At 42.6% G+C, this 14,494-nt stretch overlaps 1 protein-coding gene across 1 annotated transcript in view; it reads left to right on the top strand.

Moving 5' to 3' along the window:
• The window catches only part of NPAS2 (neuronal PAS domain protein 2), a 177,068-nt gene that overhangs the window by 144,847 nt on the left and 17,727 nt on the right, over positions 1–14,494 (top strand). Inside the window, exons 16-17 of the mRNA XM_077482640.1 lie at positions 2,049–2,189; positions 12,873–13,109. Coding sequence (XP_077338766.1) covers positions 2,049–2,189; positions 12,873–13,109 — 378 coding nt within the window. The remainder of the gene's footprint in view (positions 1–2,048; positions 2,190–12,872; positions 13,110–14,494) is intronic.

Here is a 14,494-nt window from a genome sequence, read left to right on the forward strand (position 1 = left end):
GGTTTCCTGCATGTATATTAACAGAGGAGGAGAAAAATCAAATCTCCATGTGAATGTATGGGACTGTTCAGCTCTTGATTTTGGCAAATGACTAAAATCTAGATTTCAGACAAATGGTATATTTTAACTAGTAGAATCCTATGATACTGAAACCTCTTCTAGACAGCATAGCTAGGTCTAAGGTTCCTAAACCTAGCAAAAATGAATATGCATGTCATTAGCAACATTTGGGCCACACCTGTATATTGTCACAAAAGTAAAACGAAAGTAAGAGATTTAAACGCTAGTTATATTACTTTAAAAATAATAAATCTGATTTCTTACATGCAAAAAAGTTAGGGGACTTAAATTCTGAAAGTATGAGGTGAGAACCCAACAAAGAATATTAACACAGTCATCGAGAAGCATTAAGCAAAAGTTCCTGTCTTTTTATAAAGACTTAAACCTAAATTGTTGGAAAAATGCTTTAGACTGTGACCATTCTAAAGTTTCCTTTTTTTCTTCAAGAGTACAGCCTACCAAAACTCTGTCCTAGAGTCTAAAGCCGGCCATACATGGATCAAAATTTGGGTATGGGTAGGCTAATTGTACCCAAGTTAATCCATCGATTGACTTGGGTACAACCAGCCTGTTGAATTGCCACAGTGGTTGGCTGTGAGAAGAGATAGGCCAGTATTTTGGGGCTTCATTAGGGTGTTTCAGTGGATATTAAGATGCAGCTTGCTTATGTATTAGTATTGCTTGATTAGCCCTGTGCTCTGTACAGACTTAAGAGAACTTGGGACACCTGTATGATTTCAGTCTTTTTGTATTTCCTGCAATCCTTAAATAAAAAAAATAAAAAAACAACAACCAGCCTGTTGGATTGTTTACATTTGATTACTGCCGGTGATTATAGGCACTAGCAGTAATCAATGTGTTCTGCAGGCTGGGAAGGCTACAATAGCACTGAGGGAGGCTACCTTGCACAGCTGCACAGGATTTTGCACTCTCCAGTTTCAGTAAATCAACCCCCATGCATCTTATTACTCCTTTTATATGTAAATATAAGTAACCTTGCAAAACGTATTGCTTCTTCCATTTTTGTACACTCACTTTTAATAACATTAGAATTAAACTTTATCATTTGTAATTTTAAATAGCTGACATAGCAAATTGGAGTAAAAAATGGATCACCTTTGGAGGTGATCATTGTATATAAGGACTCCTCTCATTGTGTGCATTTTCCTCTTTTCAACATGCTGAAGGGTTCTCTGCAATGTGTAATTTATCCCTACTAGATCTGGACAGCTTTGATTGTAGTTGCTACCTACATTAATTGGCTTTGCTTTGTACCATTAGTGCCTGTATTTACTAAATAAGCCATTGTATCAGTATTGTTTTACAAAATATAACTATTGAAAACCTTTTTTTTTCATTCTTCTGTTTTCAAAAGACAACCCATAGTAATGAATGCATTACTCTATTCTACTTTTGCTTTAATTTTTATGTTAATGTGTCTTAAAATATGATTTGATAAAATATAAAAAGAAACACTGTATGTAATTGTATTAAACATTGTTTTGGTATTTGTATTAATAATGTGAGTTCATCTTTTTTGTGGATTCGACATTTTTAAACAGATGATGAAAAAAAAATACAGCAAAGCATATGTGAATTGACCCCTTTGTCTTTTATTTTTAATCTTGGTACTTATGCAAGACTTTACTCTGAATGTTTAATTTTTGTAATTTTTATTTTCTAAATTAAAGTAACAGATTTGATTAGAACATCGCAAGTAGATTGAATGTCAATTTATAAAGACATTATAGACAGTAAAGATAGTAGTAGATAGTTTAGTAACTCAATCAACTAATCAGATTTCAGTTTTTTACATATAATGTTTTTTTCATTATACTGATTGCAATAACTGTGATTGCTTAACTCTGTGGAATTAACCATGGGTAATTTTTTCCTTTAAAATCGTAATTTGAAATATACATACAACTGTTTCTATATAACATTGTACAAACTGAGGGAACACCAACTACAGTCTTCTCCTTTTTTAGTTTTCTGCACAGATGTTCCAAACAGTCAGGGATCAACTGGAACAACGGAGACAGGATATCCAAGCCAACATAAGATGGCAACAGAAGGAACTACAAAAGATCTTGGAGACCCTAAGTATGGTCCAGGATCCCAATCCACAAGTGAGTTATTATTTATTACTGGGGATGCAGATCCGGGGCCATGACTAGACATTGAGCTCAGCTTAATGCTGGAAGACTTCATATGCAGTGTCTATGCAAATAGATATTTTCTCATGTACACAGTAGGCTTAGAAATGTTAGAGACATTTGACTTTTTTTTCTGACTCTAAACTCCCCTCTGTGTTACTCTGTGTGTCCCTGGGTTTACAGGCGTTTAGAAGCAGAAAAAAACATCACTTATGTAAGTATGGTATTGAGGCTTTTAGGGTTTTTCTGTAGAAAGCAAAAGCAAACAGATACACTACTTTAAAGCAGTGTACAAAGAACATTAGAGACAAAAAAATAGTAACGATTCCATGAGATGCATGGAGGTCATAGTTCAAGGCATAGGTACTGGCAAGTGTATTTTTATACATTGTTGTAGCTCTGAAATCAGTCCTGTGGCTACCAGACAAAACTTTGCCTCATCCAAGAAAAAGGGAAAAATGGAAAGAGGAAAAGGGAGAGGGATGATGTTCCATGGATTGAGGAGGAACACTGTGTTAGAAAGAAGGGGAGGGAGAGTGGAAAAGAGCCGCTCAGACTTCTCAGCGGCCAGTGAAAGAGAAAGAAAGGGAAGAAAGTGGATAGATTTGCCTGGAAGAGGGTTAGGGAAAGTTCCTATGCGGTCCAGCCTGTTACAAGGTTTAGGGGTGGGCCATATCTGTATTCATATAGAGAGCAAGGAACAGTCAAGATTCAAATGGTCATTGTAGGTTATCCATATATCCCAAATCTTCAAGAATTTGCTTGAGTATCTGAAAGGATAGAGGTGAGTGTCTCATGAACCATGGTCCCCTTAAGTCACTACTTAACTTCATCAAAAATAAGGAACAGTTGGCGTCAAGCCTTAGCCAAAGTCTGCCAGGCTGGCAGAAACACAAACCCCCACCAGACTCCTCTGGGCAAAAGAAGAGCGTTTTGTCAGGATGAAATGCTGGACGCACTTAAACGCATGTAAACAAGCCTAACTATTAGGCGCGCTTAGTGCTTGAGTGACCTAAATAAATTTGAATTCAGACTAATGGAATGAATGAACGCTTGATGTGCCCTCTACACATTTGCAAAACACAGCTTTAGGTGCATTTGTATGTTGCTTTTTCCTCCCCTGGAGAAAAGGCATCTAGCAGAGGAAAGAAACGTTCTGTATGCATGAGACTTTAGCCTGCTGGCTGTCAAAATACTCAAATAGATCTAATCAGATGCAGATACTTTCCTGCCAACAATTTTTTGCCTGGATTCCTGGGAGCAGAGGCCAAGGCAGGCTGTTTTGTGTTTTTAGGAACAGCACCCTGCCAAGATGTGCTTGCATTGCATAGAGAAAAATACAGACCCTGTAATAACTTTAATTGGTCTATAATATTGTATATAATGAAACCTAAAAACAGAAAATTGTACCATACTTACCGTAATTTTCTTTTCCTGGTGCCTATCCATGGCAGCATACCTGTGACAAGCTCCGCCTTGGCTCCTCCCTCAGGACTAGTGAATATTATAAAAGAAATCGTTAGCACAGCCCCAGCATTCTCCGTAATATAGAATACCGAGGGTGGGATTGTATGCTGCCATGGATAGGCACCAGGAAAAGAAAATTACGGTAAGTATGGTACAATTTTCTGTTTTCCTGGTGCCTCCATGGCAGCATACCTGTGACAAATAACTAGCTAAAGATGGGTGGGATGATGCTTAGAAGTTTATTTTAAAGAAATTATTATTTATAAGAAGCAAAAGCTGATGTGACTGCCTATATGCCAAACTCCACTGATGAGAGAGCCCCTGGGTCCACCCTGTAATGTTTCGGAACGTATGTTGGGACGACCAAGTCGCTGCCCTACAAATAGTTTCAATTGACACATTCGCTCTTACCACCCAAGAGGCAGAAACCACTCTGGTGGAGTGCGCCCTGACCGCCGAAGGGGGTTCCAGCCCATTTGTCTTGTACCCCTTGTGGATGAGTTTAACGATCCATGAGTCAATCGTTCTTGCTGATGCCTCCTTGCCTTTGTTTTTGTTTTTTTTTTTTTTTTTTTATCCCAGGGAATTATAAATAGCCTGATGGATCCCCTGCAGATAGCATCTCAAAGTGGAGGCAATGTCCAGCTCATAAAAAGAGCCAGAGTCCTGTTCAGAAAATGTTGGGAGTGCCCAAGGTTCCGACATGTTCAAGGATGATGCAACCTTGGGAATAAATCCTCGCACTGTTCTGAGTTCTACTCTGACCGGATAGAATATCATGTGAATTTGATCTGTTCCTAAAGCTTGGGGCTTTGAAACCCGTCTGCCAGAGGTTATAGCTATCAGGAAGGCTAGCTTCAAGGTTAGATTCCAGAGTGATGCTGACTCCGAAGGGGCAGAAAGGTGGATTGGCTAAGGACGATAAGGATGATAGCAAGGTCCCAAGTGGGAAAGGATTGTTTTGTTGGCGGTCGGATCTTTTTGACAGCTTTGAAGAACTGGATTATTAAAGGATCCTCGGCCCATCTTCTACTGGTTGCTGCTGAAATCGCTGATACCTGTACCTTTAGTGTACCTCTTACAAGGCCTAGGTCTAGGCCTGCCTGTAAAAACTCAGGAATTTGAGAGGATGATGGGGAACCTGGATCACAGCTTCTGCCAAGCATGAAGGCCCTGAACTTGTTCCACACTTTATCGTATATGCCGTTTGTGGGTGGTTTTCTTGCCTTGAGCAAGGTTGCGATCACTTTATTGGAACACCCTAGGGATTGGAACCTTTCTCTTTCAGCTGCCAGATGTGAAGGTCCAGCCTGCGGGGGGCCTGGATGGGTATGACATCCTTGCGACAGGAGAAGAGGTATTATTGTAACCTTGACTGGAGGCCGGGTACTCAGATACATTGCTGTGGGGAATTGGCCGGTACGGTATGACCGCTATCACCGTCGTGGTTTCTGTCATAAGTCTTGACAAGAATCTTGGAATGAGAGGCCGTGGAGGGAAGGCATAGGCCCGGTTGCATGCCCAGGGGGCTGAGAGGGCATCTATTGTCTCCGCCTGGGGGTGAGGAAGCCTTGAAACGAACCTTGGGAGTTTGGTATTGAATGCTGTTGCAAATAGGCCTAGCTCGAGGGGACCCCACTAGTTCACTATCCAGTCAAAATCTCCGGGTGTAGAGACCATTCGTTGGCATCAATGAACCTGTGGAAAAAGCTGTTGGCCCTCGAGTTGAGATGACCGGGCAGATAGACTGCCCTCAGGTCCTTTAGATTCCTTTCTGCACAGAGAATTATGGGTTCCACCTCCTTCAGGAGGGACCTGCTGTGTGTCCGCCTTTGCCGGTGTACATAAGATACTGCAGCCCTGTTGTTCATTTGGAGGAGAACTGGTTTCCCTGTAATCTTGAACTCTAGGGATAGAAATGCGAGGTAGGCCATTCTTGACCTCCAGGACATTTGACACCAAGCCTGCTGTATGGAAGGACCGTCTTCCCTGCACTGAAATCTGGTTGCAGTGTGCTCCCCAACCTGCTGCACTGGCATCGGTAGTAATTGTGATCCAGTCGACATGCCCTAATGGGCGCGGAACCAGAAGTGTCTGTTTCTTCATCCACCAACGTAGACTCCTGAGCATCAAGGTCATCAAGTGTATGGTTTGGGATAGATACCGTCTGTTCCACAGTCTCAAGAACTCCAGCTGGAAATGTCTCAAATGCTAATGGGCCCAGGGGACCATAGGGATACAAGACGACATCTGGCCTATCAGGCCCAAACAGTTTGAGACTGTCAGGTAGGATCTCGTACTCACTTTCTTCATTTGTTGAATAATGGATGTCACCTTCTGAGGTGGGGGAGCCACTGTTCTGTTCCTTTTATTGAACAGCGCACCCAAATAAACCATCTCCTAGGTTGGAGAAAGGTGACTTTTCTCCTGGTTTATCTTCCATCCGAATTCTGCTAGAGTTGTCAAAAGAATGTTCCTGTGTTCCCCTAACTGGGCTGGATCCTCCGCCAGGAGTAGAGTGTCGTCCAAGTAATGGCATACCTGAAGCCCCAATTCCCTCAGAGGGGTTATGATGGCAATCAGGGTCTTTGTGAAGACTGCTGGCGACGTGCTGAAGCCAAATGGATCTCAGATACTTCTGGAACTGGAGTATGGATATACGCAGGTAAGCGTCCTGCAAGCCTATTGACAATAACCAGTCCCCTGGTTAGACTACATGAATAATCATCTGTAGTTACTCCAGTTTGAATTTTTCTAGGAAGATAAAGGGGTTTAGTCTCTTTAGGCCTATCACAGGTCTTCACCCTCCATTTCTCTTGGGGACTAGAATACAGGAGTAACAACCCGAAAAACTCTCTGATGGAGGCACTGGGACTACTGCTTGCTGTTCTTGCAAGGAGAGAAGAAATCGCTGTAGTGCCTCCGCTCTTTTTTTTTTTTTTTTTTTTTTTTTTTTATTTGGAGGGAACCTTGACACCCTTTTCGGGGAGAAGAAGTCCTTGGGAGATTTGTCTAGGGACAACCAGAAATGGCTGTATTTGACTGTGGAGACTACCCAAGGATCCCTGCACTTTTGTTCCCAGATCTTTGAGAAGTGTTTTAACCTGGCCCCCATAGCTTGGGCTGGCCTGGCGTCCAAGGATTTAGTGGAATCCTGTGGGGTAGGCACTGGTCTCTGCCTTCAGGTCTTGAGAAACGTAGACTGTGTGCTTTTCCAAGAGCATTGCCCTTGCGGAGCAACGAATTGAATCAATGGCGGCTTCACCAATAAAGTCTGCTGAGAGCTTCAGCTCATCCAAGGCCTTGATTACATCCTCCTTTGGGATTTCCTGTTGGCCTGCCGAATCTATATTATTAATCCAGACATGTAGTGCATTTGACACTGATGTCAGAGCTATCACAGATTTACAGACGTTGCCTGCCATCTGGTAAGCCTTTTTGGATCCAGATCCATCCTCCTGTCCAGTGGGACCTTAAAGAAGATGAGTCTTCCAGGGGCAACGTGACATTCTTTGCCAACCTTACCACTGCTGCATCGACCACTGGAGAACCCTCCAGCACTGCGGAACTAGCCTCAGAGAGGGTATAACGTTCCCAACTGATTAATGGAGAATCTTTTCTCTGTCTTTTTCCACTCTTCTTCAATCACATCCCTTCCATGAGAGGGAAAAAGGATATCTGGCATTTGAGAAAGGGGAAGTACGATTTAGACTTTTAACCTCTGTGTTGGTCTCTTCCCAGCCGCTCTCTTGTTTAACTGCCTGTACAGAAAGCTGTACCATGGCGAAAGCAAAGCCAGAGGCATCTAGGTCATCAGATGATTCCACTGAGATGGCATTCTCTTCCTGATGATTTTAGAGGAAGATGCAAGGGTCGGACAAGAAATTCCACTTGTGGACGGCCCGGGAATGGGAGCCTCAGCCGTTTGCTCCTGTGGAGGAGATGCTGGCTGCGTCGGCATTGTAGCTACCAATTCCGCAGTGGAATCATTTACTGCTTTCTTAAGTAGGTCCGCCACTTGGAGACTTTCAGATTCTCTGTCCGCTGCATAGTCCCTGATGCAATTTCGACAGATCAGTTTGTCTGGAAGTGGGGTAGCCCCACAGGGCTGACATCTTGGAGATCTAGGTCTCGGGGAGCATGAATGACGGCGCTTTTGGGCCGATGCTTTCCCCTGGATGACCTGCTGTGACGAGAGTCATCATCGTCTCCATGTTGCCTTGAGGTCTTCTTAGACGTCTTCTGGCATACAGGACTGAAATACATAAAAGTACCATCCACAGTGCACTCTTTTATCCATTTTTAAAAAAGTGTATCGACTTACCTGGACGTAGGTCCTTACCTCAGGTGTAGAGTAGGATCTTGTGCGTGCGGCAAATGGCTCATACTAGACGGATTAGCAGAAACAGCAGCTAAGAAAATAGTTTTAGAGAAGAAAGATCAACCCACCACGTCTTGACTTGGTAAAAGTGAAATTACCTCTATAAACAATGGGTTCTCTACCTTTGTCCCTTTTTTTTTTTTTTTTTTTTTAACCCAGATGAACATCTATTTAAATAATTTTTATTAATTTTGTTTATATAATAATTTAATATATTTATCTTAAATTATTTAATTAATCGCTCCCCTTTTTTTTTTTTTTTTTTACATTTATTTATTTATTTATTTTACCTAAAAGGAATGGGTATTTGCTCCCTGGAGCTCTCAGACGCAGTACTCCCTGCGGCCACAGGCGTCCCACTGAGGCCGACAGGGAGATAAATAGTGAAACAGGAGAGGCAGGGCACGATGCCCTTATCCAAAATGGCCGCGGCGGCCCCCGGGAACTACTGCGCATGCGCCGACCGGCGGAACGGAAACCCGGAAGCCTCGCACCGCCGGCGCATGCACAGAGCACCGCGGGGAACGCCGAGGGGGCGAATAAAGTGCCGGGGCTGAGCGCGCGCGGCTCCTACGCAGCTAACAATGGCAGGGGCTAGGAGAGGGGTTTTTCCTCTAAAAGAAGCAACGAAAAATAAAAGAAAAAATGAGAGGTCAAAAGAAAGACAGAAATGGAAAGTTGAGGAGGGGAAGATAGAGAGGGAAGAAGAAAGAGAAAGGACGAAGGGGAGAAAGAGAAAAGCCAAAGATGTAAAACCTAAAAGGGGAAGGAAAGAAGGAGGGAAAAAAAGAAATGTAGTAATAGCTGCTGCCTCTGTTACCATGAACGAGCTGGTGCCTGATCAACTTGCAGATAAAGCTCTTACTTAAGAGACAAACTGCTTGTCCCAAAAGATCCTACAGAAGGGACTTCCAACCTTATAAGCGCGTTTAGCTGCCCAAGAGAAGGAACTGCGTCCGGGAGAGGCTTGAACCCGGACGGAAGCTGCCGAATGCAGAAGGTAAGGACGCCGACCAGGATTCACTGCCATGAGGTATGAGGAAAAAAAGGAGAATGCTGGGGCTGTGCTAACGATTTCTTTTATAATATTCACTAGTCCTGAGGGAGGAGCCAAGGCGGAGCTTGTCACAGGTATGCTGCCATGGAGGCACCAGGAAAAAGGATTTATTAAAACATGTCATTAGAATATTGCCAGGGGTTGGGGAAAATTTTAAACCTGGGAAGGTAAACTTCAACTATTTTTTTACTAAGGCTTAACCACTTAAGCCCCGGACCATTTTTCAGCTAAAGGACCAAGCCCCTTTTTGCGATTCGGCACTGCGTTGCTTTAACTGACAATTGCGTGGTCGTGCGATGTGGCTCCGAAACAAAATTGGCGTCTTTTTCCCACAAATAGAGCTTTCTTTTGGTGGTATTTGATCACCCCTGCGGTTTTTATTTTTTGCCCTATAAACAAAAAAAAAGCGACAATTTTGAAAAAAACGCATTATTTTATACATTTTGCTATAATGAATATCCCTCAAAAATATATATAAAAAATTTTTATTCCTCAGTTTAGGCCAATACGTATTCTTCTACATATTGTTGGTAAAAAAAAAAACGCAGTAAGCGTTTATTGATTGGTTTGCGCAAAAGTTATAGCGTCTACAAAATAGGGGATAGTTTTATGGCATTTTTATTAATCTTTTTTTTTTTACTAGTAATGGTGGCGATCAGAGATTTTTATTGTGACTGCAAAATTATGGCGAACACGTCGGACAATTTTGACACATTTTTGGGACCATTGGCATTAATACAGCAATCAGTGCAATTAAAAATGCACTAATTACTGTAAAAATGTCACTGGCAGTGAAGGGATTAACCACTAGGGGGCAGTATAGGGGTTAAGTGTGTGTGTGTGTGTGTGTGTGCTTTTTTTAACTGTAGGTGGCGTGGCTTGGCGTCCGACGTCACTGATTGTCTTTCCCTATAACAGGGAACAGACGATCAGTGACAGGCTCAGTAGGAAGCACCAGGAGAGATTTGTTTACACTTACCTCTCCTCGTTCTTCAGCTCTGTGACCCGATCAGCGATCGGGGCTGTGGGTCCCGCGGTCACAGAGCTCAGGACCGGGTCGCGAGTGCACCGCCGGCGGCGCTCTCGCAACCCACGGCTGGGCACTTAAAGAGCAAAGACCATGCCATTCTGCCTACGTACATCAGCGTGAGGCGGTCCTTAAAGAGGAAGTAAACCCTGATGGGTTTACTTCCTCTTTTTTTCCCTGCAAAGGTAAAGCATAATGGACTACTATGCATCGCATAGTAGCTCATTATGTGTCACTTACCTGACACAGGAGCCAGCGAAGTCGCCGCTGATCCCTGTAGTCCGCCGCGTCCATCTTGCTGGTGGCGTCTCGCAGCTCCGACCAATGACAGCGGCGAAGCCGCGATGACGTCACTCCCGCGCATGCGCACGGGAGTCGCGCCTCGCAGCTCCGCCGCTGTCATACGGCGAGGCCGCGATGACGTCACTCCCGCGCATGCGCACGGGAGTCGACAAATTTGGCAAATCCATTCTTGGACTTGCCGCATTTAGTGCGCATGCGCGCCGCTGTCTACGGCGCATGCGCCGTAGACAGCGGTGCCCATTTTCGGGCAAATATCTCCTAAACCATATAGGTTTAGGAGATATTTCTTGGACCTACAGGTAAGCCTTAATCTAGGCTTACCTATAGGTCCAAGTTGTTTGGAAGGGTTTACTTCCCTTTTAAGCGATTAATGTACAGGAGACATTTGAAACCTCTCCTGGACTATTTAACTTGAAAGATAGTAACCACCGCCTAAAAACCTCAGTTTTGCGCGTTTACATGCCACATTTGCGTTTAGAAGTGTCAAAAATGTATCTCCATAAAATTGCCTGTAAAAGAAACGTAGCTAAACAGGAGTTACCGCGTTTAGGCCTCACGTACACTGCTGTTGGTAAACTGACTTTTAGGAGCAGTTGGGCATTTTTCTTCAGCTGCCCCTGAACTCTCCTCTGTGTTATCTTATCTTACACGTACACAAAGTCGTTTATGGGCAGTTGAGTTCACACGCTTTTTTTGGAATGCCAAAAAATGGGTTCAGACGGATGTTCAGAGGCATTTTAAACGCCAAATGCCTGTAATAGCTTGTAAATGCTGCTAAACGCGGTAACTTGCATTCAGCAGCTTTTCATTTAGACGTTTTTCATTTTAACAAACGCTTCTAGATGCAAACACGGCTAAACGTGGCATTTAAACATTGCTAAACTGACGTTTTTAGACGCCGGTTTCTAGCTGTTAAGTTAAATCGTTCAATAGAGGTTGAACAATCTGAAAAAATATGTAATCTGCCCAGGAGGCTCAAATTTTATCAAGACTAGATATTAGAATAACTTGCCCTCCAAAACAGACAATGTAATAAAAGTAGTAAGACAAGATGTAAATTTATGAGATATATGAGTATTTTATATACATGTGGTATATTTATTTACTTTCTAAAAACATAGAATTATGCTTCAACAGGAAAGTGGAAAACCTGTTCAAAGAACTTCTATTTAAAAATAAATGGTCTGTCACTATGCTTACAGTTAAACTAAATAGGTTCAGCTTCACTAAACTGTAAGTAGTAGGCAGCCTATGAGTCAAAGAATGGCTTCCACCGAAGGCTTCTTTGACAAGGTTTTAGCTTTGTGTCAGAATCCCTTTGGAGCTGAAGTATAAAAAAAGAAAAATGTTTTTGGGGATACAGCATCAGGGGCATAACTTACCTTTATTGAAGGGGGAGCCTGTCATGCATCACGTTTTTCATTCTGTGAAAATAATACAGGGAGTTTTGTGAATGGATGAGTGGGATGGAAGGGGAAGGCCAGTGGTGCGATCCTTCACTGTTAAAGCCAAGGCAGTTAACCCGTGCATAGCTGGACATTCAGCGCTTTAAGAGGGATTCAGCATCAATTAAGGATGAGAATTTTTACAGTAACGAGCAGCCAGCAGGGTGTAGAATTAGAGGTATGTTATGATTCTGGTCCTGTATTCGCAGAATTTTTTTTTTTACAAAATTTCAACTCTAAAGTGAAAGTACAGATAGATTTGTCATCAATGGACATTTTAGCTTTTTTTTTTTGTAGGTAGTTGATTTTGAAAAGGTACAAACCTCAAAGCTGAGCTCAAGGTAGATATTAAAAGATAAGTACCACCTAGATGGCTGCAGCACCAATCTCAGCTGCAGCTGTCCCCTGCCGGGTCTACCCCGAGAACTGAGCGAGCAAATACCACTGATTGCTCAGTTCTCCGCTCTGAGCAGAGAGCAATAACTGTCAGGCAGCGGCTCTCTGTTCTGCCCCTCCGGTGCTCATTGGAGCGCTGGTCTGTGAAGGGGATGGGAGGGACTGCCTCAGCCCAGCATGCTAAAGGGCTGAGCCAGCTGCCGGTCCAGGCATCTGGGTGGATCCCATCCAAGCCTTGGCCTGCAGAGTGACGTTAGCTAAGTCTATACAGCAGAGTTCAGAGGGAGGGAGAAGCAGCATAGCCAGTTGTGCTGCAGTGCAGGAGCATGCTGATATGAGAAGACAGCATATCGACAAATGATTTCATTTGTGTGCTGCTTCTCCTTGCACTGTCCAATCACAGGGAGGGTGTGGGCAAGGGACCTATGAAAATCTAGCTCCCCTGCCCTACTAGACATGGCTGGGCGTTAAGGCAGAGCTGTGAAAATCTCAGCACATACCATATATATCATGCGTATGTTTAGCTATTTGCCTGAAGTTAAGCTTTAATATTAAGATTTTTGTTTTTCATTTTGATTAGATGCTTTACCAGCCACAAATTGTTTCAATGAGTTTTAGCAATATGCAACAACCAGAGCCTCAACAACAGCAAATGAATAAACAGTCTGCCATGCAACAGCAGATGATGTCTAGTTCTTCAACTCAACTTCAAACTTCAACTCATGGACAAATATCATCTTCCCAGACTGTGAGCCAGCATCTAGTATCATCACAATCGATGCTACCAGATACAAATGCAAATGTTCTACCCAACAAGGTAATAATATTTTAGTTCTGTATACTGCATTGCAGTACCGGTACCATATGAGGCAGATATCGCTGCCCATATATTACTAGAAATAAAGAATTCTGTTGTTTTTTATGTCTGCATAAATCAGTTTGAAGTCCTTTACTGTTAAATATGACTTGCAATACTGGCAATGGTGTAGGTTGCTGAGAGGCACTAAACATATTTATCAGCACTAACTAAGCTCAGTAGCTGAAGGCTTGATTTATTTGAAAGCTACATGCACAGGTATAATATACTCTGTATAGAGACATTTTTCACATTAAGTAGGACAGTGGGTACTTTTTGTACAATTAGGCTGAAGAGGTCAAAATGTCTTCTGTTGGTGCAGCTAATGGAAAACAATATTGGAGGTGTGATACCCTTTAATAGTTTAGCTATTTCGATAATATAGATATACATACAGTGAGATAATGAGATAGATGGATGATTAGATTAGGTGTACATGACTGCAGTTATTTATTATCTTGATATATGACAAATGATGACTGCTCACATTTGTGAGATAATAATCAAATTAAGGGACCAGGCTGTTTAATCCACCTCTAAAAGTGTAATTATGTTTAAAGTTACATAGTTGATGAGGTTGAAAAAAGACACAAGTCCATCAAGTCCAACCTATGTGTGTGATTTTATGTCAATATTACATTGTATATCCATGTATGTTGTGGTCATTCAGGTGCTTATCTGAAATCATTAATGCTTCCTGCTGAAACCACCGCCTGTGGAAGAGAATTCCACATCCTAACCGCACTCACAGTAAAGAACCCTCTATACAGTTTAAGGTTAAACCTCTTTTCTATTAGTGAATGACCGCATGTTTTATTAAATTCCTTTTTGTAGAAAAGTTTTATCCCTATTGTGGGGTCACCAGTACGGTATTTGTACATTAAAATAATATCCCTTTTCAAGCGTCTCCTCTCCAGAGAGATCAAGTTCAGTGCTCGTAACCTTTCCTCATAACTACGGTCCTCCAGTCCCTTTATTAGTTTTGTTGCCCTTCTCTGGACTCTCTCTAGTTCCAGTACATCCTTCCTGAGGACTGATGCCCAGAACTGGACAGCATACGCCAGGTGCGGCCGGACCAGAGTCTCGTAAAGTGGGAGAATTATTGTTTTATCTCTGGAGTTAACCCCTTTTTTGATGTATGCCAATATTCTGTTTGCTTTGCTTGCAGCAGCTTGGCATGGCATGCCATTGCTGAGCCTATCATCTACTAGGATCCCCAGGTCCTTTTTCCATACTAGATTCCCATAGAGGTTCTCCCCCTAGTGAGTAGATTGCATTCATATTTTTGCCACCCAAATACATTATTTTAAAATGTTCTACATTAAACCTAATTTTCCATATAGATG

The sequence above is a fragment of the Lithobates pipiens genome, unplaced genomic scaffold (assembly GCF_037356315.1).
Source record: "Lithobates pipiens isolate NorthernLeopardFrog02 unplaced genomic scaffold, aLitPip1_a1.2 Scaffold_16, whole genome shotgun sequence".
Classification (NCBI taxonomy): domain Eukaryota; kingdom Metazoa; phylum Chordata; class Amphibia; order Anura; family Ranidae; genus Lithobates; species Lithobates pipiens.